The 23304-nt window shown below is 59.9% G+C and overlaps 1 protein-coding gene across 1 annotated transcript in view; it reads right to left on the reverse strand.

Moving 5' to 3' along the window:
* Positions 1-23297, reverse strand: part of LOC142481285 (G patch domain-containing protein 8-like) — a 37606-nt gene extending 14309 nt beyond the window's left edge. Inside the window, exon 1 of the mRNA XM_075582765.1 lies at positions 23186-23297. Within this exon, the coding sequence (XP_075438880.1) occupies positions 23186-23230 (45 nt within the window). The 5' untranslated portion in view covers positions 23231-23297. The remainder of the gene's footprint in view (positions 1-23185) is intronic.
* Positions 23298-23304: the final 7 nt, after the last annotated feature.

The following is a 23304-nucleotide window of genomic DNA, read 5'->3' on the forward strand; positions in this document are numbered from 1 at the left end:
AAAGTGTACTAATGGCAGTGACATGGTTAAGTGGTCAGTCTCTCCTAGGGGCAAAGTGTACTAATGGCAGTGACAGGGTTAAGGGGTCAGTCTCTCCTAGGGGCAAAGTGTACTAATGGCAGTGACATGGTTAAGGGGTCAGTCCCTCGTAGGGGCAAAGTGTACTAATGGCAGTGACATGGTTATGGGGTCAGTCCCTAAGATGAAATACACACGATTGACAAAAGCTCCCAACATGTCGAGGTCCCGAACCAACGCAAGATTGTAATGAACGTCCTTTGATTCAAAAAGCAGCCCAAGTCATTGCTTCTAGGTACAGTATAGGCAAAAAAAAACAGGTTCTCGGCGCATAGCCACAGAGTCAGGATCAAGATGGGGGAAAAAATCATTATTTATTAATCAAACATTAAAATAAACACAGAGGTCTGACACTAAGAGTCTTAGACCTCCGTTTCTTTTTTGAATGTTTGATGAATAAATAATCATTTTTGTCATTATCTTAATCCTGACTCTGGGGCTATGCGCCGAGAACCTACATTTCCACCCACAGCTGCATACCTTCTGGAGACATAGAGCAGGGAGGACATGCGAGTCCTCACCCCGACCACACGTACCTACATTTCCACTCACAGCTGCATACCTTCTGGAGACACGGAGCAGGGAGGACATGCGAGTCCTCACCCCGACCACACGTACCTACATTTCCACCCACAGCTGCATACCTTCTGGAGACACAGAGCAGGGAGGACATGCGAGTCCTCGCCCCGACCACACGTACCTAGATTTCCACCCACAGCTGCATACCTTCTGGGGACACAAAGCAGGGAGGACAAGCGAGTCCTCACCCCGACCACACGTACCTACATTTCCACCCACAGCTGCATACCTTCTGGAGACACAGAGCAGGGAGGACATGTGAGTCCTCACCCCGACCACACGTACCTACATTTCCACCCACAGCTGCATACCTTCTGGGGACACAAAGCAGGGAGGACATGCGAGTCCTCGCCCCGACCACACGTACCTACATGTCCACTCACAGCTGCATACCTTCTGGAGACACAGAGCAGGGAGGACATGCGAGTCCTCGCCCCGACCACACGTACCTACATGTCCACTCACAGCTGCATACCTTCTGGAGACACAGAGCAGGGAGAACATGCGAGTCCTCGCCCCGACCACACATACCTACATTTCCACCCACAGCTGCATACCTTCTGGAAACACAGAGCAGGGAGGACATGCGAGTCCTCACCCCGACCACACGTACCTACATTTCCACCCACAGCTGCATACCTTCTGGAGACACAGAGCAGGGAGGACATGCGAGTCCTCACCCCGACCACACGTACCTACATTTCCACTCACAGCTGCATACCTTCTGGAGACACGGAGCAGGGAGGACATGCGAGTCCTCACCCCAACCACACGTACCTACATTTCCACCCACAGCTGCATACCTTCTGGAGACACAGAGCAGGGAGGACAGGCGAGTCCTCACCCCGACCACACGTACCTACATTTCCACCCACAGCTGCATACCTTCTGGAGACACAGAGCAGGGAGGACATGCGAGTCCTCGCCCCGACCACACGTACCTACATTTCCACCCACAGCTGCATACCTTCAGGAGACACAGAGCAGGGAGGACATGCGAGTCCTCGCCCCGACCACACGTACCTACATTTCCACCCACAGCTGCATACCTTCTGGGGACACAGAGCAGGGAGGACATGCGAGTCCTCACCCCGACCACACGTACCTACATTTCCACCCACATCTGCATACCTTCTGGAGACACAGAGCAGGGAGGACATGCGAGTCCTCGCCCCGACCACACGTACCTACATTTCCACCCACAGCTGCATACCTTCTGGAGACAGAGCAGGGAGGACATGCGAGACCTCACCCCGACCACACGTGCCGGGGCCTCTGTAAGCGCGCCGGGGCCCCTGTAAACGCGCCGGGGCCCCTGTAAACGCGCCGGGGCCTCTGTAAGCGCGCCGGGGCCTCTGTAAGCGCGCCGGGGCCCCTGTAAGCGCGCCGGGGCCCCTGTAAACGCGCCGGGGCCTCTGTAAACGCGCCGGGGCCACTGTAAGCGCGTCGGGGCCTCTGTAAGCGCGCCGGGGCCCCTGTAAACGCGTCGGGGCCCCTGTAAGCGCGCCGGGCCCCTGTAAACGCGCCGGGGCCCCTGTAAGCGCGCCGGGGCCTCTGTAAACGCGCCGGGGCCTCTGTAAACGCGCCGGGGCCTCTGTAAACGCGCCGGGGCCTCTGTAAGCGCGCCGGGGCCTCTGTAAGCGCGCCGGGGCCTCTGTAAGCGCGCCGGGGCCCCTGTAAACGCGCCGGGGCCTCTGTAAGCGCGCCGGGGCCTCTGTAAACGCGCCGGGGCCTCTGTAAGCGCGCCGGGGCCTCTGTAAACGCGCCGGGGCCTCTGTAAGCGCGCCGGGGCCTCTGTAAGCGCGCCGGGGCCTCTGTAAGCGCGCCGGGGCCCCTGTAAACGCGCCGGGGCCTCTGTAAGCGCGCCGGGGCCTCTGTAAGCGTAAGCGCGTCGGGGCCTCTGTAAGCGCGTCGGGGCCTCTGAAAGCGCCGAGCCCCCCCGCCCCCCAAACAAAATGTTGCACGTCCCCCAGTTTTTATTTTATTTTTTGCAAGTCTTTGCTTCTAGGAAGGTTAGATTCTCCCGGCTGGACACATGGTGGGGGGCGGATTTGGGCTGGACACATGGGGGGGGTGAGGGGGGGGGGTAAATCATGCAGCTGCCGTCTTGTGAGGTCTCATCGGATCTACACACAATGCCTCTGTGAGCGCTCACGCGCGCCTGTTCCCCCCCCCCTCCCCCCCGAGGTCGCTGGGAATAACCCCCGCCCTGCACCCCCCCCCCCCGAGAATCACATTCGGGAAAAGATTTAACTATCTAATGGTGCTAAAAGCAAAGATTTGGCTGCGTTTGCTTCTCTGGAAACACATTACAAATAGCGTGGGGGGGGGGGGGGGGAGGGTCCTGAAGAGAGGGGAGTTTGTCAACAAGTGTTTTCTTTCCCATTCTATCCACACCCCATCCTGTGCTTATCGGAAGGGCAATAAAGATAAGGGGAGGGAGAGGGGGAGAGAGAGGGGGGAAGAGGGGGGGAAGGAAGAGAAAGAGAGGGGAGGGTGGAGAAAGAGAGGGGGGGGGGAGAAAGAGAGGGGAGGGGGGGGATAAGGTGGGAGAAAGAGGGGGGGAGAAAGAGAGGGGAGGGGGGAGAAAGACGGGAGGGGAGGGGGAAGAAAGAGAGGGGAACGGGGGATAAGGTGGGAGAAAGAGGGGAAGAAAGGGAGAGAAAGAGGGGAAGGTGAGGGGAGAAAGAGGGGAAGGTGGGGGGAGAACGAGGGGAAGGTGGGGGGAGAACGAGGGGAAGGTGGGGGGAGAACGAGGGGAAGGTGGGGGGAGAACGAGGGGAAGGTGGGGGGAGAACGAGGGGAAGGTGGGGGGAGAACGAGGGGAAGGTGGGGGGAGAACGAGGGGAAGGTGGGGGGAGAACGAGGGGAAGGTGGGGGGAGAACGAGGGGAAGGTGGGGGGAGAACGAGGGGAAGGTGGGGGGAGAACGAGGGGAAGGTGGGGGGAGAACGAGGGGAAGGTGGGGGGAGAACGAGGGGAAGGTGGGGGGAGAACGAGGGGAAGGTGGGGGGAGAACGAGGGGAAGGTGGGGGGAGAACGAGGGGAAGGTGGGGGGAGAACGAGGGGAAGGTGGGGGGAGAACGAGGGGAAGGTGGGGGGAGAACGAGGGGAAGGGGGGGAGAAAGAGGGGAAGGTGGGGGGAGAAAGAGGGGAAGGTGGGGGGAGAACGAGGGGAAGGGGGGGAGAAAGAGGGGAAGGGGGGGAGAAAGAGGGGAAGGGGGGGAGAAAGAGGGGAAGGGGGGGAGAAAGAGGGGAAGGGGGGGGGGAAGAGGGGAAGGGGGGGGGAAGAGGGGAAGGGGGGGAGAAAGAGGGGAAGGGGGGAAGAAAGAGGGGAAGGGGGGAAAGGGGGGAGAGGGGAAGGGGGGGAGAAAGAGGAGAGAGAGGGGAAGAGAGAGGGAAATTCCCCTGTATTGCACACACAGGGAGAAGTGAATGACGGATGCGTCCACGCTGCCGCTTGGCGCGGTCAGCACCATCAATTTAAATCTGTCCAGCCACGCTCGCGGGCGCTGGGCGTTTGCCGAGACAGATTAAATTGAGTTTGAGGCGCGCTGAGGGGGTCACATGACCTCAGCCAATCAGCGCCAATCACTGTTTTGGACACGCCCCCCCCGCTCGCACGGACAGAAAAAGTGGCCGGACAGCCCGACGCTCGTGCTTGGAGAGTTGGTGACGTCACCACTCCAGCATGAGCGCGGGCCGCGGCACGGGGGGGGAAGGGACGCAGGCTCATTAGCCGCTAACTGGCGCTGCCCTTTTAAATGTCACTGGATACAGGGCTCACATTCCTGTCTCCTGCACAATGATCTGTGTGTGTGTCACCGGGACACTGCGGCCCTGTGTCACTGACTGCGGGCCGAGACTGACCCCGGCAGCGGACAGCGAGAGAGTCCCAGGAGGGGGGGGGGGGGAAGAGTGTGTCCCGGGAGGGGACAGTGTCCTGGGGGAGGGGGGCGGGGGGGGGAGAGTGTGTGTTGCTGAAGACGTGTCGGGCGAAAAAGGCGACATAAATGACATTTGCATGTCATTTCCCAGAATCCCTTGCTGCAGTGGAAGCACTGTATGCTGGGTGATAATGGTGAAAAGCGGGGTTACACAAGTGAATGTGCTCACAAGTGATATATATATACAGTGGTGTGAAAAAGAAAGTACACCCTCTGAATGCCATGGTTTTACATATCCGGACATAATAACAATCATCTGTTCCTCAGCAGGTCTAACAATTAGGTAAACACAACCTCAGATGAACAACAACACATGACATATTACACCGTGCCATGATTTAACACAAATAACGCGCTGTGCGCACAGGGCAGTAAGGGATAGAATAGCTGCTGCTATAACGGAGGTGATAACGCCGCTGTGCGCACAGGGCAGTAAGGGATAGAATAGCTGCTGCTATAACGGAGGTGATAACGCCGCTGTGCGCACAGGGCAGTAAGGGATAGAATAGCTGCTGCTATAACGGAGGTGATAACGCCGCTGTGCGCACAGGGCAGTAAGGGATAGAATAGCTGCTGCTATAACGGAGGTGATAACGCCGCTGTGCGCACAGGGCAGTGAGGGATAGAATAGCTGCTGCTATAACGGAGGTGATAACGCCGCTGTGCGCACAGGGCAGTAAGGGATAGAATAGCTGCTGCTATAACGGAGGTGATAACGCCGCTGTGCGCACAGGGCAGTAAGGGATAGAATAGCTGCTGCTATAACGGAGGTGATAACGCCGCTGTGCGCACAGGGCAGTAAGGGATAGAATAGCTGCTGCTATAACGGAGGTGATAACGCCGCTGTGCGCACAGGGCAGTAAGGGATAGAATAGCTGCTGCTATAACGGAGGTGATAACGCCGCTGTGCGCACAGGGCAGTAAGGGATAGAATAGCTGCTGCTATAACGGAGGTGATAACGCCGCTGTGCGCACAGGGCAGTAAGGGATAGAATAGCTGCTGCTATAACGGAGGTGATAACGCCGCTGTGCGCACAGGGCAGTAAGGGATAGAATAGCTGCTGCTATAACGGAGGTGATAACGCCGCTGTGCGCACAGGGCAGTAAGGGATAGAATAGCTGCTGCTATAACGGAGGTGATAACGCCGCTGTGCGCACAGGACAGTAAGGGATAGAATAGCTGCTGCTATAACGGAGGTGATAACGCCGCTGTGCGCACAGGGCAGTAAGGGATAGAATAGCTGCGGCTATAACGGAGGTGATAACGCCGCTGTGCGCACAGGGCAGTAAGGGATAGAATAGCTGCTGCTATAACGGAGGTGATAACGCCGCTGTGCGCACAGGGCAGTAAGGGATAGAATAGCTGCGGCTATAACGGAGGTGATAACGCCGCTGTGCGCACAGGACAGTAAGGATAGAATAGCTGCTGCTATAACGGAGGTGATAACGCCGCTGTGCGCACAGGGCAGTAAGGGATAGAATAGCTGCTGCTATAACGGAGGTGATAACGCCGCTGTGCGCACAGGGCAGTAAGGGATAGAATAGCTGCTGCTATAACGGAGGTGATAACGCCGCTGTGCGCACAGGGCAGTAAGGGATAGAATAGCTGCTGCTATAACGGAGGTGATAACGCCGCTGTGCGCACAGGGCAGTAAGGGATAGAATAGCTGCTGCTATAACGGAGGTGATAACGCCGCTGTGCGCACAGGGCAGTAAGGGATAGAATAGCTGCTGCTATAACGGAGGTGATAACGCCGCTGTGCGCACAGGACAGTAAGGGATAGGATAGCTGCTGCTATAACGGAGGTGATAACGCCGCTGTGCGCACAGGGCAGTAAGGGATAGAATAGCTGCTGCTATAACGGAGGTGATAACGCCGCTGTGCGCACAGGGCAGTAAGGGATAGAATAGCTGCTGCTATAACGGAGGTGATAACGCCGCTGTGCGCACAGGGCAGTGAGGGATAGAATAGCTGCTGCTATAACGGAGGTGATAACGCCGCTGTGCGCACAGGGCAGTAAGGAGATAGAATAGCTGCTGCTATAACGGAGGTGATAACGCCGCTGTGCGCACAGGGCAGTAAGGGATAGAATAGCTGCTGCTATAACGGAGGTGATAACGCCGCTGTGCGCACAGGGCAGTAAGGGATAGAATAGCTGCTGCTATAACGGAGGTGATAACGCCGCTGTGCGCACAGGGCAGTAAGAGATAGAATAGCTGCTGCTATAACGGAGGTGATAACGCCGCTGTGCGCACAGGACAGTGAGGGATAGAATAGCTGCTGCTATAACGGAGGTGATAACGCCGCTGTGCGCACAGGGCAGTAAGGGATAGAATAGCTGCTGCTATAACGGAGGTGATAACGCCGCTGTGCGCACAGGGCAGTAAGAGATAGAATAGCTGCTGCTATAACGGAGGTGATAACGCCGCTGTGCGCACAGGGCAGTAAGGGATAGAATAGCTGCTGCTATAACGGAGGTGATAACGCCGCTGTGCGCACAGGGCAGTAAGGGATAGAATAGCTGCTGCTATAACGAGGTGATAACGCCGCTGTGCGCACAGGGCAGTAAGAGATAGAATAGCTGCTGCTATAACGGAGGTGATAACGCCGCTGTGCGCACAGGACAGTGAGGGATAGAATAGCTGCTGCTATAACGGAGGTGATAACGCCGCTGTGCGCACAGGGCAGTAAGGGATAGAATAGCTGCTGCTATAACGGAGGTGATAACGCCGCTGTGCGCACAGGACAGTAAGGGATAGAATAGCTGCTGCTATAACGGAGGTGATAACGCCGCTGTGCGCACAGGCAGTAAGGGATAGAATAGCTGCTGCTATAACGGAGGTGATAACGCCGCTGTGCGCACAGGGCAGTAAGGGATAGAATAGCTGCTGCTATAACGGAGGTGATAACGCCGCTGTGCGCACAGGGCAGTAAGGGATAGAATAGCTGCTGCTATAACGGAGGTGATAACGCCGCTGTGCGCACAGGGCAGTAAGGGATAGAATAGCTGCTGCTATAACGGAGGTGATAACGCCGCTGTGCGCACAGGACAGTAAGGGATAGGATAGCTGCTGCTATAACGGAGGTGATAACGCCGCTGTGCGCACAGGGCAGTAAGGGATAGAATAGCTGCTGCTATAACGGAGGTGATAACGCCGCTGTGCGCACAGGGCAGTAAGGGATAGAATAGCTGCTGCTATAACGGAGGTGATAACGCCGCTGTGCGCACAGGGCAGTAAGGGATAGAATAGCTGCTGCTATAACGGAGGTGATAACGCCGCTGTGCGCACAGGGCAGTAAGGGATAGAATAGCTGCTGCTATAACGGAGGTGATAACGCCGCTGTGCGCACAGGGCAGTGAGGGATAGAATAGCTGCTGCTATAACGGAGGTGATAACGCCGCTGTGCGCACAGGGCAGTAAGGGATAGAATAGCTGCTGCTATAACGGAGGTGATAACGCCGCTGTGCGCACAGGGCAGTGAGGGATAGAATAGCTGCTGCTATAACGGAGGTGATAACGCCGCTGTGCGCACAGGGCAGTAAGGGATAGAATAGCTGCTGCTATAACGGAGGTGATAACGCCGCTGTGCGCACAGGGCAGTAAGAGACTAGAATAGCTGCTGCTATAACGGAGGTGATAACGCCGCTGTGCGCACAGGGCAGTAAGGGATAGAATAGCTGCTGCTATAACGGAGGTGATAACGCCGCTGTGCGCACAGGGCAGTAAGGGATAGAATAGCTGCTGCTATAACGGAGGTGATAACGCCGCTGTGCGCACAGGGCAGTGAGGGATAGAATAGCTGCTGCTATAACGGAGGTGATAACGCCGCTGTGCGCACAGGGCAGTAAGAGATAGAATAGCTGCTGCTATAACGGAGGGTGATAACGCCGCTGTGCGCACAGGGCAGTAAGGGATAGAATAGCTGCTGCTATAACGGAGGTGATAACGCCGCTGTGCGCACAGCGCAGTAAGGGATAGAATAGCTGCTGCTATAACGGAGGTGATAACGCCGCTGTGCGCACAGGACAGTGAGGGATAGAATAGCTGCTGCTATAACGGAGGTGATAACGCCGCTGTGCGCACAGGGCAGTAAGAGATAGAATAGCTGCTGCTATAACGGAGGTGATAACGCCGCTGTGCGCACAGGACAGTGAGGGATAGAATAGCTGCTGCTATAACGGAGGTGATAACGCCGCTGTGCGCACAGGGCAGTAAGGGATAGAATAGCTGCTGCTATAACGGAGGTGATAACGCCGCTGTGCGCACAGGGCAGTAAGGGATAGAATAGCTGCGGCTATAACGGAGGTGATAACGCCGCTGTGCGCACAGGACAGTAAGGGATAGAATAGCTGCTGCTATAACGGAGGTGATAACGCCGCTGTGCGCACAGGGCAGTAAGGGATAGAATAGCTGCTGCTATAACGGAGGTGATAACGCCGCTGTGCGCACAGGGCAGTAAGAGATAGAATAGCTGCTGCTATAACGGAGGTGATAACGCCGCTGTGCGCACAGGGCAGTAAGAGATAGAATAGCTGCTGCTATAACGGAGGTGATAACGCCGCTGTGCGCACAGGGCAGTAAGGGATAGAATAGCTGCTGCTATAACGGAGGTGATAACGCCGCTGTGCGTACAGGACAGTAAGGGATAGAATAGCTGCTGCTATAACGGAGGTGATAACGCCGCTGTGCGCACAGGGCAGTAAGAGATAGAATAGCTGCTGCTATAACGGAGGTGATAACGCCGCTGTGCGCACAGGGCAGTAAGGGATAGAATAGCTGCTGCTATAACGGAGGTGATAACGCCGCTGTGCGCACAGGGCAGTAAGGGATAGAATAGCTGCTGCTATAACGGAAGGTGATAACGCCGCTGTGCGCACAGGGCAGTAAGGGATAGAATAGCTGCTGCTATAACGGAGGTGATAACGCGCTGTGCGCACAGGGCAGTGAGGGATAGAATAGCTGCTGCTATAACGGAGGTGATAACGCCGCTGTGCGCACAGGGCAGTAAGGGATAGAATAGCTGCTGCTATAACGGAGGTGACGGGGTCAGGGTTTGCCGGCATGAATCGTTGTGTGATCAAAAGACTTAACTAAACGTGTGTGCGTGTGAAGTATGGTGTGTGGGCGCGCTGTATGACGTGGGCAAAAAACACACCCAGTGTCACCTGCCACACACGTGTGACAGGGTTTGTGTGTACGTGTGTGACAGGGTGTGTGTGTGTGTATGTATATGGCAGGGTGTGTGTGTATATGGCAGGGTGTGTGTCTATGGCGGCATGGTGTATGTGCTCGTGTCAGGTGGAATAGTGTGTGTGTGTGTGTGTCAGGTGGCATGGTGTGTATATCTTTATTTGTATAGCGCCATTAATGTACATAGCGCTTCACAGCAGTAATACACGTGACAATCATAAATCAGGGAGGCGCAAACTTTTTTCCCTGCGCCCCCCTGATGGCGGTCACCTCACCCCCCTGATGGCGGTCACCTCACCCCCCCACTCACCCCGGCTCCGGTGACATGACAATGTGACGTCACATGACATGACGCCGCGTTGCCATGGTGACACGTGTGGAGCCAAGATAAGTAAAGGTTTACAGAGGCCTTTAATTTAAGTGCCTTTGGGAAGCGCGCGGGGCCGCTGTTAACCGCGCGCCCCCCCCGCTGGCAGTCTCGCGCCCCCCCCCCCAGTTTGTGCACCGCTGATACAAATAACAAATAATACAAATAACAGATCATGGGAATAAGCGCTTCATTGCGAAGAGGAGTCCCTGCCCCGAAGAGCTTACAATCTAATTGGTAGTTAGAACGTACAGAGACAGCAGGAGGGCGTGCTGGTAAGTGCGTCTGCAGGGTGCCAAGGTTAATGTATGAGGTGTATAGTGTTAGCCACAGAGCTACTCATATGCTTCCTTAAGCCGGTGAGTCTTAAAGGTGGGTAGAGAGGGTGGTAGTCGGGTGTTGAGGGGAAGGGTATTCCAGAGGTGCGGGGCAGTCAGTGAGAAAGGTTTAAGGTGTGTGATGCGTGTATGTTCGAACATGTGTGCGTGTATTTGCGTTCGAACATGTGTGCGTGCGTGTATATGTGTGCGTGCGTGTATATGTATGCGTGCGTGTAAGCGTGTAAGCGTGCGTTCCCAATTAACATGTCCGTGATGGGACCCCACCACCACATACCATGCCATGGGACACACACACGCTTAATAATCCCCCAAACTGTGTGACCGATCCCAGGCAGTATATAGTGTCCTGAGCGCGTAGGGGGAACACACGCTTAATAATCCCCCAAACTGTGTGACCGATCCCAGGCAGTATATAGTGTCCTGTGCACGTGGGGGGGACACACGCTTAATAATCCCCCAAACTGTGTGACCGATCCCAGGCAGTATATAGTGTCCTGAGCGCGTGGGGGGAACACACGCTTAATAATCCCCCAAACTGTGTGCCCGATCCCAGGCAGTATATAGTGTCCTGAGCGCGTAGGGGGAACACACGCTTAATAATCCCCCAAACTGTGTGACCGATCCCAGGCAGTATATAGTGTCCTGTGCACGTGGGGGGGACACACGCTTAATAATCCCCCAAACTGTGTGACCGATCCCAGGCAGTATATAGTGTCCTGAGCGCGTGGGGGGAACACACGCTTAATAATCCCCCAAACTGTGTGCCCGATCCCAGGCAGTATATAGTGTCCTGAGCGCGTGGGGGGAACACACGCTTAATAATCCCCCAAACTGTGTGCCCGATCCCAGGCAGTATATAGTGTCCTGAGCGCGTGGGGGGAACACACGCTTAATAATCCCCCAAACTGTGTGCCCGATCCCAGGCAGTATATAGTGTCCTGAGCGCGTGGGGGGAACACACGCTTAATAATCCCCCAAACTGTGTGACCGATCCCAGGCAGTATATAGTGTCCTGAGCGCGTAGGGGGAACACACGCTTAATAATCCCCCAAACTGTGTGACCGATCCCAGGCAGTATATAGTGTCCTGAGCGCGTGGGGGGAACACACGCTTAATAATCCCCCAAACTGTGTGACCGATCCCAGGCAGTATATAGTGTCCTGAGCACGTGGGGGGAACACACGCTTACTAATCCCCCAAACTGTGTGACCGATCCCAGGCAGTATATAGTGTCCTGAGCGTGCGGGGGGAACACACGCTTAATAATCCCCCAAACTGTGTGAGCGATCCCAGGCAGTATATAGTGTCCTGAGCATGTGGGGGGACACACGCTTAATAATCCCCCAAACTGTGTGACCGATCCCAGGCAGTATATAGTGTCCTGAGCATGTGGGGGGAACACACGCTTAATAATCCCCCAAACTGTGTGCCCGATCCCAGGCAGTATATAGTGTCCTGAGCGTGTGGGGGGAACACACGCTTAATAATCCCCCAAACTGTGTGACCGATCCCAGGCAGTATATAGTGTCCTGAGCGCGTGGGGGGAGCACACGCTTAATAATCCCCCAAACTGTGTGCCCGATCCCAGGCAGTATATAGTGTCCTGAGCACGTGGGGGGAACACACGCTTAATAATCCCCCAAACTGTGAGACTGACCCCAGGCAGTATATAGTGTCCTGAGCACGTGGGGGGAACACGCGCTTAATAATCCCCCAAACTGTGTGACCGATCCCAGGCAGTATATAGTGTCCTGAGCGCGTGGGGGACACACACGCTTAATAATCCCCCAAACTGTGTGACCGATCCCAGGCAGTATATAGTGTCCTGAGCGCGTGGGGGGAACACACGCTTAATAATCCCCCAAACTGTGTGACCGATCCCAGGCAGTATATAGTGTCCTGAGCATGTGGGGGGGAACACACGCTTAATAATCCCCCAAACTGTGTGACTGATCCCAGGCAGTATATAGTGTCCTGAGCGCGTGGGGGGGACACACGCTTAATAATCCCCCAAACTGTGTGCCCGATCCCAGGCAGTATATAGTGTCCTGAGCGCGTGGGGGGAACACACGCTTAATAATCCCCCCCCCCCCCAAACAGTGTGACCGATCCCAGGCAGTATATAGTGTCCTGAGCGTGTGGGGGGAACACACGCTTAATAATCCCCCAAACTGTGTGACTGATCCCAGGCAGTATATAGTGTCCTGAGCGCGTGGGGGGAACACACGCTTAATAATCCCCCCCCCCCAAACAGTGTGACCGATCCCAGGCAGTATATAGTGTCCTGAGAGTGTGAGGGGAACACACGCTTAATAATCCCCCAAACTGTGTGACCGATCCCAGGCAGTATATAGTGTCCTGAGCGCGTGGGGGGACACACACGCTTAATAATCCCCCAAACTGTGTGCCCGATCCCAGGCAGTATATAGTGTCCTGAGCACGTGGGGGGACACACGCTTAATAATCCCCCAAACTGTGTGACCGATCCAAGGCAGTATATAGTGTCCTGAGCGCGTGGGGGGAACGCACGCTTAATAATCCCCCAAACTGCCCCTCAGTGTGTGCAGGCAGCATGGGGGAGTCACTCACTGCGGAGGCTTCCAAAGTCACGTCCCACAATGCCTTGGTGCTGTGGATGCAAAGCATTGTGGGAAAAACCTGCTGTAAGTGATAGCTATACTCCCTCGTGCGAAGGTGCAGTTTGGGGTCTTACTAAGTGCTCAGCCCCCCACACGGGCTCAGGACCCCACTATACTGGCTGGGGGTCCCCATTCCATACTTTATTTGGGGACCCCTTAGAGACACCTCACTGACTCAATCACTGGTTTACTGGGCACACACACACACACACACACAAACACACACACACACACACACGTTATATCATACAAGGGGCGACGGCTTCCGTTGATTAATGCAGGGGGGCTCAACTCTGGTCCTCATGCTCCCCCCCCCCCCCCAACAGATCAGGATTTCAGGATATCCCTGCTTCAGCACAGGTGGCTCAAACAGAGGCTCCGACGAAGACGGAGCCTCTGATTGAGCCCCTGTGCTGAAGCAGGGACCGATTGAGCCCCCCGGGCTGAAGAAGGGATACACAGAAAACCTGACCTGTTGGGGGGAGAGGGGGGTGGATTCATGTGTAACAAAGACAGCATGTGCTGTACTATTGGGGATAATTTATTTAACAAGCTCAATTTCCAACAACATCAAACAACTGTCCTAATAGCAGCGACCAGCACAGCCAGGTGAGGTATCCAACTGTCCTAATAGCAGCGACCAGCACAGCCAGGCGAGGTATCCAACTGTCCCAATAGCAGCGACCAGCACAGCCAGGCGAGGTATCCAACTGTCCTAATAGCAGCGACCAGCACAGCCAGGCGAGGTATCCAACTGTCCTAATAGCAGCGACCAGCACAGCCAGGCGAGGTATCCAACTGTCCTAATAGCAGCGACCAGCACAGCCAGGCGAGGTATCCAACTGTCCCAATAGCAGCGACCAGCACAGCCAGGCGAGGTATCCAACTGTCCCAATAGCAGCGACCAGCACAGCCAGGCGAGGTATCCAACTGTCCTAATAGCAGCGACCAGCACAGCCAGGCGAGGTATCCAACTGTCCTAATAGCAGCGACCAGCACAGCCAGGCGAGGTATCCAACTGTCCTAATAGCAGCGACCAGCACAGCCAGGCGAGGTATCCAACTGTCCTAATAGCAGCGACCAGCACAGCCAGGCGAGGTATCCAACTGTCCTAATAGCAGCGACCAGCACAGCCAGGCGAGGTATCCAACTGTCCTAATAGCAGCGACCAGCACAGCCAGGCGAGGTATCCAACTGTCCTAATAGCAGCGACCAGCACAGCCAGGCGAGGTATCCAACTGTCCTAATAGCAGCGACCAGCACAGCCAGGCGAGGTATCCAACTGTCCTAATAGCAGCGACCAGCACAGCCAGGCGAGGTATCCAACTGTCCTAATAGCAGCGACCAGCACAGCCAGGCGAGGTATCCAACTGTCCCAATAGCAGCGACCAGCACAGCCAGGCGAGGTATCCAACTGTCCCAATAGCAGCGACCAGCACAGCCAGGCGAGGTATCCAACTGTCCTAATAGCAGCGACCAGCACAGCCAGGCGAGGTATCCAACTGTCCTAATAGCAGCGACCAGCACAGCCAGGCGAGGTATCCAACTGTCCTAATAGCAGCGACCAGCACAGCCAGGCGAGGTATCCAACTGTCCTAATAGCAGCGACCAGCACAGCCAGGCGAGGTATCCAACTGTCCTAATAGCAGCGACCAGCACAGCCAGGCGAGGTATCCAACTGTCCTAATAGCAGCGACCAGCACAGCCAGGCGAGGTATCCAACTGTCCTAATAGCAGCGACCAGCACAGCCAGGCGAGGTATCCAACTGTCCTAATAGCAGCGACCAGCACAGCCAGGCGAGGTATCCAACTGCAAAGGCAGCGACCAGCACAGCCAGGCGAGGTATCCAACTGTCCTAATAGCAGCGACCAGCACAGCCAGGCGAGGTATCCAACTGTCCTAATAGCAGCGACCAGCACAGCCAGGCGAGGTATCCAACTGCAAAGGCAGCGACCAGCACAGCCAGGCGAGGTATCCAACTGTCCTAATAGCAGCGACCAGCACAGCCAGGCGAGGTATCCAACTGTCCTAATAGCAGCGACCAGCACAGCCAGGCGAGGTATCCAACTGTCCTAATAGCAGCGACCAGCACAGCCAGGCGAGGTATCCAACTGTCCCAATAGCAGCGACCAGCACAGCCAGGCGAGGTATCCAACTGTCCTAATAGCAGCGACCAGCACAGCAGGCGAGGTATCCAACTGTCCTAATAGCAGCGACCAGCACAGCCAGGCGAGGTATCCAACTGTCCTAATAGCAGCGACCAGCACAGCCAGGCGAGGTATCCAACTGTCCTAATAGCAGCGACCAGCACAGCCAGGCGAGGTATCCAACTGTCCTAATAGCAGCGACGCCACGTCCTTCCCCCAGCATCGACCACGCAGGCGGGGACAGGGGCTGGGGCAAGGCCGGGGACGGGCGGGGACAGGGGCGGGCGGGTACAGGGGCGGGCGGGGACAGGGGCGGGCGGGGGACAGGGGGCGGGCGGGGGACAGGGGCGGGCGGGGGACAGGGGCGGGCGGGGGACAGGGGCGGGCGGGGGACAGGGGCGGGCGGGGGACAGGGGCGGGCGGGGGACAGGGGCGGGCGGGGACAGGGGCGGGCGGGGACAGGGGCAAGGCCGGGGCCAGGGGCAGGCGGGGCCAGGGGCAGGCGGGGCCAGGGGCAGGCGGGGCCAGGGGGACCGGGGGACCGGGGGACAGGGACCGGGGACAGGGACCGGGCGGGGGGAGGGGGACAGGGACCGGGCGGGGGAGGGGGACCGGGACCGGGGACGGGGACCGGGGACCGGGGCGGGGGACGGCGCAGGGACCGTTGTGTGTGTGTCTGCATACAAATGTGTGCGTGTATGTATATCGTCCCCCAGCATCAACCTCGTAGGAGGGGACAGGGGCGGGGGACGGGGACCGGGGCGGGGGACGGAGACCGGGGCGGGGGACGGGGACAGGGGCGGGGGACGGGGACAGGGGCGGGGGACGGAGACCGGGGGCGGGGGACGGAGACCGGGGCGGGGGACGGAGACCGGGGCGGGGGACGGAGACCGGGGCGGGGACGGGGACAGGGGCGGGGGACAGAGACCGGGGCAGGGGACGGGGACATGGGCGGGGGACGGGGCGAGGGACGGAGACAGGGGCGGGGGACGGAGACCGGGGGCGGGGGACGGAGACCGGGGCGGGACCGGGACGGGGCAAGGCCGGGGACGGGGCAAGGCCAGGGGCGGGGACGGGGCAAGGCCGGGGACAGGGGCGGGGGACGGAGACTGGGGCGGGGGACGGGGACAGGGGCGGGGCACGGAGACCGGGGCCGGAGACCGGGGCCGGGGACGGAGACCGGGGCGGGGACGGGGCAAGGCCAGGGGCGGGGCAAGGCCGGGGGCGGGGCAAGGCCGGGGGCGGGGCAAGGCCGGGGACGGGGCAAGGCCGGGGGCGGGGGCAAGGCCGGGGACGGGGCAAGGCCGGGGGCGGGGCAAGGCCGGGGGCGGGGCAAGGCCGGGGGCGGGGACGGGGCAAGGCCGGGGGCGGGGCAAGGCCGGGGGCGGGGCAAGGCCAGGGGCGGGGACGGGGCAAGGCCGGGGACAGGGGCGGGGACGGAGACCGGGGCGGGGGACGGAGACCGGGGCGGGGGACGGGGGACAGGGGCGGGGGACGGGGACAGGGGCGGGGGACGGGGACAGGGGCGGGGGACGGAGACCGGGGCCGGAGACCGGGGCGGGGGGCGGGGACGGGGCAAGGCCGGGGACAGGGGCGGGGGACAGAGACCGGGGCGGGGGACGGAGACCGGGGCGGGGGACGGGGACAGGGGACGGGGACAGGGGCGGGGGACGGAGACCGGGGCCGGGGCCGGAGACCGGGGCGGGGACGGGGCAAGGCCGGGGGCGGGGACGGGGCAAGGCGGGGGCGGGGCAAGGCCGGGGACGGGGCAAGGCCGGGGGCGGGGACAGGCCGGGGGCGGGGACAGGCCGGGGGCGGGGACAGGCCGGGGGCGGGGACAGGCCGGGGGCGGGGACAGGCCGGGACGGGGCAAGGCCGGGGGCGGGGCAAGGCCGGGGGCGGGGCAAGGCCGGGGGCGGGGGCAAGGCCGGGGGCGGGGCAAGGCCGGGGGCGGGGCAAGGCCGGGGGCGGGGCGGGGGCGGGCAAGGCCGGGGGCGGGGGCAAGGCCGGGGGCGGGGCAAGGCCGGGGGCGGGGCAAGGCCGGGGGCGGGGCAAGGCCGGGGGCGGGGCAAGGCCGGGGCGGGGCAAGGCCGGGGACGGGGCAAGGCCGGGGGCGGGGCAAGGCCGGGGGCGGGGCAAGGCCGGGGGCGGGGCAAGGCCGGGGGCGGGGACGGGGGGCAGGAACCGTTGTGTGTGTGTGTACAAATGTGTGCGTGTGTGTATATCTTCCCATTATTTATTTATAGGAGACTGTGTGTATCTATCCATCTATTATTTAGAGCGGGTGAGAGCGTCGCCCGGCGAGAGTTACCTCTCGTTCTCACGCATGTCCCGGGCACAGAGCCCCGCTCTCACACGGGATACACATTATACTCACAGGCATCGCGGGGGCCGTGAGAGGTCACGTGGGAGTACGGGCGCCCGCCACGGTTACCGCCACGGTTACAGCCACGGTTACAGGGGGTAGGCCAGGCCGGCGATGTGTTAGAACAGATGGGGCTCAACTCCAGTCTTCAAAGCCCCACCAAAAGAATGTCAGGATATCCCTGCTTCAGCACAGGTGACTCAATCAGTGGCTCAGTCGAAGACCGAGCCACCTGTGCTGAAGCAGGGATATCCTGAAAACCTAGCCGGTTGGGGGCCCTTGAGGACTAGAGTTGGCCAGTCGGATATACTAAAAACCTGACCTGTTGGGGGGGGGGGGGTGGCTTGAGGCCAGTCAAAAAGACTAAGCCACCTATGCTGAAGCAGGGATATCCTGCTGGTGGCCCTTGATGACTGACGTTGGCCGTCCCCTGCAGTAATGAAAACACCCCATCCACACGACGCTTAGGTTCCTGGTGGGGGGGGCAGAGAGGGGTCAGGAGGGGGGGGGCAGAGAGGAGGGGGGGGGGGCAGAGAGGGGGGGGGGGCAGAGGGGTCAGGAGGGAGGGGGGCAGAGAGGGGTCAGGAGGGAGGGGGGGCAGAGAGGGGTCAGGAGGGAGGGGGGCAGAGAGGGGTCAGGAGGGAGGGGGGGCAGAGAGGGTCAGGAGGGAGGGGGGCAGAGAGGGGTCAGGAGGGAGGGGGGCAGAGAGGGGTCAGGAGGGAGGGGGGCAGAGAGGGGTCAGGAGGGAGGGGGGGCAGAGAGGGGTCAGGAGGGAGGGGGGGCAGAGAGGGGTCAGGAGGGGAGGGGCAGAGAGGGGTCAGGAGGGGGGCAGGGGCAGAGAGGGGTCAGGAGGGGGGGGGCAGAGAGGGGTCAGGAGGGGGGGGGCAGAGAGGGGTCAGGAGGGGGGGGGGCAGAGAGGGGTCAGGAGGGGGGGGCAGAGAGGGGTCAGGAGGGGGGGGGCAGAGAGGGGTCAGGAGGGGGGGGGGCAGAGAGGGGTCAGGAGGGGGGGCAGAGAGGGGTCAGGAGGGGGGGGGGCAGAGAGGGGTCAGGATGGGGGGGGCAGAGAGGGGTCAGGAGGGGGGGGCAGAGAGGGGGGGGGCAGAGAGGGGGGGGGCAGAGAGGGGGGGGCAGAGAGGGGTCAGGAGGGGGGGCAGAGAGGGGTCAGGAGGGGGGGGGCAGAGAGGGGTCAGGAGGGGGGGGGCAGAGAGGGGTCAGGAGGGGGGGGCAGAGAGGGGTCAGGAGGGGGGGGCAGAGAGGGGTCAGGAGGGGGGGCAGAGAGGGGTCAGGAGGGGGGGCAGAGAGGGGTCAGGAGGGGGGGGCAGAGAGGGGTCAGGAGGGGGGGGGCAGAGAGGGGTCAGGAGGGGGGGGTAGAGAGGGGTCAGGAGGGGGGGGCAGAGAGGGGTCAGGAGGGGGGCAGAGAGGGGTCAGGAGGGGGGGGGGGCAGAGAGGGGTCAGGAGGGGGGGGGCAGAGAGGGGTCAGGATGGGGGGGCAGAGAGGGGTCAGGAGGGGGAGGGGTCAGGAGGGGGGGGGGCAGAGAGGGGGGGGCAGAGAGGGGTCACGAGGGGGGGGGGGGCAGAGAGGGGTCAGGAGGGGGGGGGCAGAGAGGGGTCAGGAGGGGGGGGGCAGAGAGGGGTCAGGAGGGGGGGGCAGAGAGGGGTCAGGAGGGGGGGGCAGAGAGGGGTCAGGAGGGGGGGCAGAGAGGGGTCAGGAGGGGGGGCAGAGAGGGGTCAGGAGGGGGGGGGGCAGAGAGGGGTCAGGAGGGGGGGCAGAGAGGGGTCAGGAGGGGGGGGCAGAGAGGGGTCAGGAGGGGGGGGGCAGAGAGGGGTCAGGAGGGGGGGGGGCAGAGAGGGGTCAGGAGGGGGGGGGGGCAGAGAGGGGTCAGGAGGGGGGGCAGAGAGGGGTCAGGAGGGGGGGGCAGAGAGGGGTGGGGGCAGAGAGGGGTCACCCCGAGGGGGGGGGCAGAGAGGGGTCAACCCGAGGGGGGGGGGGCAGAGAGGGGTCACCCCGAGGGGGGCGGGCAGAGAGGGGTCACCCCGAGCAGGGGGGGGAAAGAAAGGGGTCACCCCGAGGAGGGGGGGGGGAAGAGAGGGGTCACCCCGAGGAGGGGGGGGCAGAGAGGGGTCACCCCGAAGAGGGGGGGGGGGCAGAGAGAATGGGGGGGACAGAGAGGGGAGAGAATGGGGGGGACAGAGAGGGGAGAGAATGGGGGGGACAGAGAGGGGAGAGAATGGGGGGGACAGAGAGGGGAGAGAATGGGGGGGACAGAGAGGGGAGAGAATGGGGGGGACAGAGAGGGGAGAGAATGGGGGGGACAGAGAGGGGAGAGAATGGGGGGGACAGAGAGGGAGAGAATGGGGGGGACAGAGAGGGGAGAGAATGGGGGGGACAGAGAGGGAGAGAATGGGGGGGACAGAGAGGGGAGAGAATGGGGGGGACAGAGAGGGGGGGACAGAGAGGGGAGAGAATGGGGGGGACAGAGAGGGGAGAGAATGGGGGGGCAGAGAGGGGAGAGAATGGGGGGGACAGAGAGGGGAGAGAATGGGGGGGGCAGAGAGGGGAGAGAATGGGGGGGGGCAGAGAGGGGAGAGAATGGGGGGGGCAGAGAGGGGAGAGAATGGGGGGGGGCAGAGAGGGGAGAGAATGGGGGGGCAGAGAGGGGAGAGAATGGGGGGGGCAGAGAGGGGAGAGAATGGGGGGGGCAGAGAGGGGAGAGAATGGGGGGGGGCAGAGAGGGGAGAGAATGGGGGGGGGGCAGAGAGGGGAGAGAATGGGGGGGCAGAGAGGGAGAGAATGGGGGGGCAGAGAGGGGAGAGAATGGGGGGGCAGAGAGGGGAGAGAATGGGGGGGCAGAGAGGGGAGAGAATGGGGGGGAGAGAATGGGGGGGGCAGAGAGGGGAGAGAATGGGGGGGGCAGAGAGGGGAGAGAATGGGGGGGGCAGAGAGGGGAGAGAATGGGGGGGAGAGAATGGGGGGGGCAGAGAGGGGAGAGAATGGGGGGGGGGCAGAGAGGGGAGAGAATGGGGGGGCAGAGAGGGGAGAGAATGGGGGGGCAGAGAGGGGAGAGAATGGGGGGGGGCAGAGAGGGGAGAGAATGGGGGGGGGGCAGAGAGGGGAGAGAATGGGGGGGGGCAGAGAGGGGAGAGAATGGGGGGGGGCAGAGAGGGGAGAGAATGGGGGGGCAGAGAGGGGAGAGAATGGGGGGGGGGCAGAGAGGGGAGAGAATGGGGGGGGGCAGAGAGGGGAGAGAATGGGGGGGGGAGGGAATGGGGGGGGGGCAGAGAGGGAGAGAATGGGGGGGCAGAGAGGGGAGAGAATGGGGGGGAATAGAAGAGAATGGGGGGGAATAGGAGAGAATGGGGGGGAATAGGAGAGAATGGGGGGGAATAGGAGAGAATGGGGGGGAATAGGAGAGAATGGGGGGGAATAGGAGAGAATGGGGGGGAATAGGGGGAATAGGAGAGAATGGGGGGGGGAATAGGAGAGAATGGGGGGGGGAATAGGAGAGAATGGGGGGGGGGGAACAGGAGAGAATGGGGGGGAAATAGGAGAGAATGTGGGGGGGGAATAGGAGAGAATGGGGGGGAAATAGGAGAGAATGGGGGGGGGAATAGGAGAGAATGGGGGGGGGAATAGGAGAGAATGGGGGGGGAATAGGAGAGAATGGGGGGGGGGGGAATAGGAGAGAATGGGGGGGGGGGAGATGGGGGGGGGAATAGGAGAGAATGGGGGGGGGGGGGAATAGGAGAGAATGGGGGGGGGAATAGGAGAGAATGGGGGGGGGAATAGGAGAGAATGGGGGGGGGAATAGGAGAGAATGGGGGGGGGAATAGGAGAGAGGAATAGGAGAGAATGGGGGGGGGGAATAGGAGAGAATGAGGGGGGGGGGAATAGGAGAGAATGAGGGGGGGGAATAGGAGAGAATGGGGGGGGTAATAGGATAGAATGGGGGGTAATAGGATAGAATGGGGGGGTAATAGGATAGAATGGGGGGTAATAGGATAGAATGGGGGGGGGTAATAGGATAGAATGGGGGGGGTAATAGGATAGAATGGGGGGGGTAATAGGATAGAATGGGGGGGGTAATAGGATAGAATGGGGGGGGTAATAGGATAGAATGGGGGGGGTAATAGGATAGAATGGGGGGGTAATAGGATAGAATGGGGGGGGTAATAGGATAGAATGGGGGGGGTAATAGGATAGAATGGGGGGGGGATAATAGGATAGAATGGGGGGGGGGGTAATAGGATAGAATGGGGGGGGTAATAGGATAGAATGGGGGGGTAATAGGATAGAATGGGGGGGGGGTAATAGATAGAATGGGGGAGGTAATAGGATAGAATGGGGGGGGGGTAATAGGATAGAATGGGGGGAGGTAATAGGATAGAATGGGGGGGTAATAGGATATAATGGGGGGTAATATAATAGAATGGGGGGGTAATAGGATATAGAATGGGGGGGGTAATAGGATAGAATGGGGGGTAATAGGATAGAATGGGGGGGTAATAGGATAGAATGGGGGGGTAATAGGATAGAATGGGGGGGGTAATAGGATAGAATGGGGGGGTAATAGGATAGAATGGGGGGGTAATAGGATAGAATGGGGGGGTAATAGGATAGAATGGGGGGAGGGGTAATAGGATAGAATTGGGGGGGTAATAGGATAGAATGGGGGGGTAATAGGATAGAGAATTGGGGGGGGGGTAATAGGATAGAATTGGGGGGGGGTAATAGGATAGAATGGGGGGTAATAGGATAGAATTGGGGGGGTAATAGGATAGAATGAGGGGGGGTAATAGGATAGAATTGGGGGGGTAATAGGATAGAATGGGGGTAATAGGATAGAATGGGGGGGGTAATAGGATAGAATGGGGGGGTAATAGGATAGAATGGGGGGGGTAATAGGATAGATGGGGGGTAATAGGATAGAATGGGGGGAATAGGATAGAATTGGGGGGGGGTAATAGGATAGAATTGGGGGGGGTAATAGGATAGAATGGGGGGGTAATAGGATAGAATTGGGGGGGGTAATAGGATAGAATTGGGGGGGGTATAGGATAGAATTGGGGGGGGGGAATAGGATAGAATTGGGGGGGGAATAGGATAGAATTGGGGGGGGGTAGTACGATAGAATTGGGGGGGGGTAGTAGGATAGAATGGGGGGGTAATAGGATAGAATGGGGGGGGGGGTTATAGGATAGAATGGGGAGGGGATAGGATAGAATTGGGGGGGGGGGGGAATAGGATAGAATTGGGGGGGGGGGTAATAGGATGAGAATTGGGGGGGGAATAGGATAAATGGGGGGGTATTGGTTAATTGGGGGGGAATAGGATAGAATTGGGGGATGGGAATAGGATAGAATTGGGGGGGGGGTAGTAGGATAGAATGGGGGGGGGGGAATAGGATAGAATTGGGGGGGGGAGAGGACCACAGAGGAGAGAATTTTAGGTACACACCCCCTAGCCGCCGGAGTATCAGGCCCCCCTAGCCGCCGGAGTATCAGGCCCCCGCTCCCCCCTGGCCGCGTTACCTGGAAATCTCTGTCCTCGTTAAACCGAGAAAATCTGTCCGCCATCTTTCCTGCGGCCTCGCGGGAGCGAGCTGCGCGCGCCCGCTCTCTCCGCCTACACCGCGTCGCGCGGTGACCCA

This window comes from Ascaphus truei, unplaced genomic scaffold, assembly GCF_040206685.1.
Source record: "Ascaphus truei isolate aAscTru1 unplaced genomic scaffold, aAscTru1.hap1 HAP1_SCAFFOLD_2480, whole genome shotgun sequence".
Classification (NCBI taxonomy): Eukaryota; Metazoa; Chordata; class Amphibia; order Anura; family Ascaphidae; genus Ascaphus; species Ascaphus truei.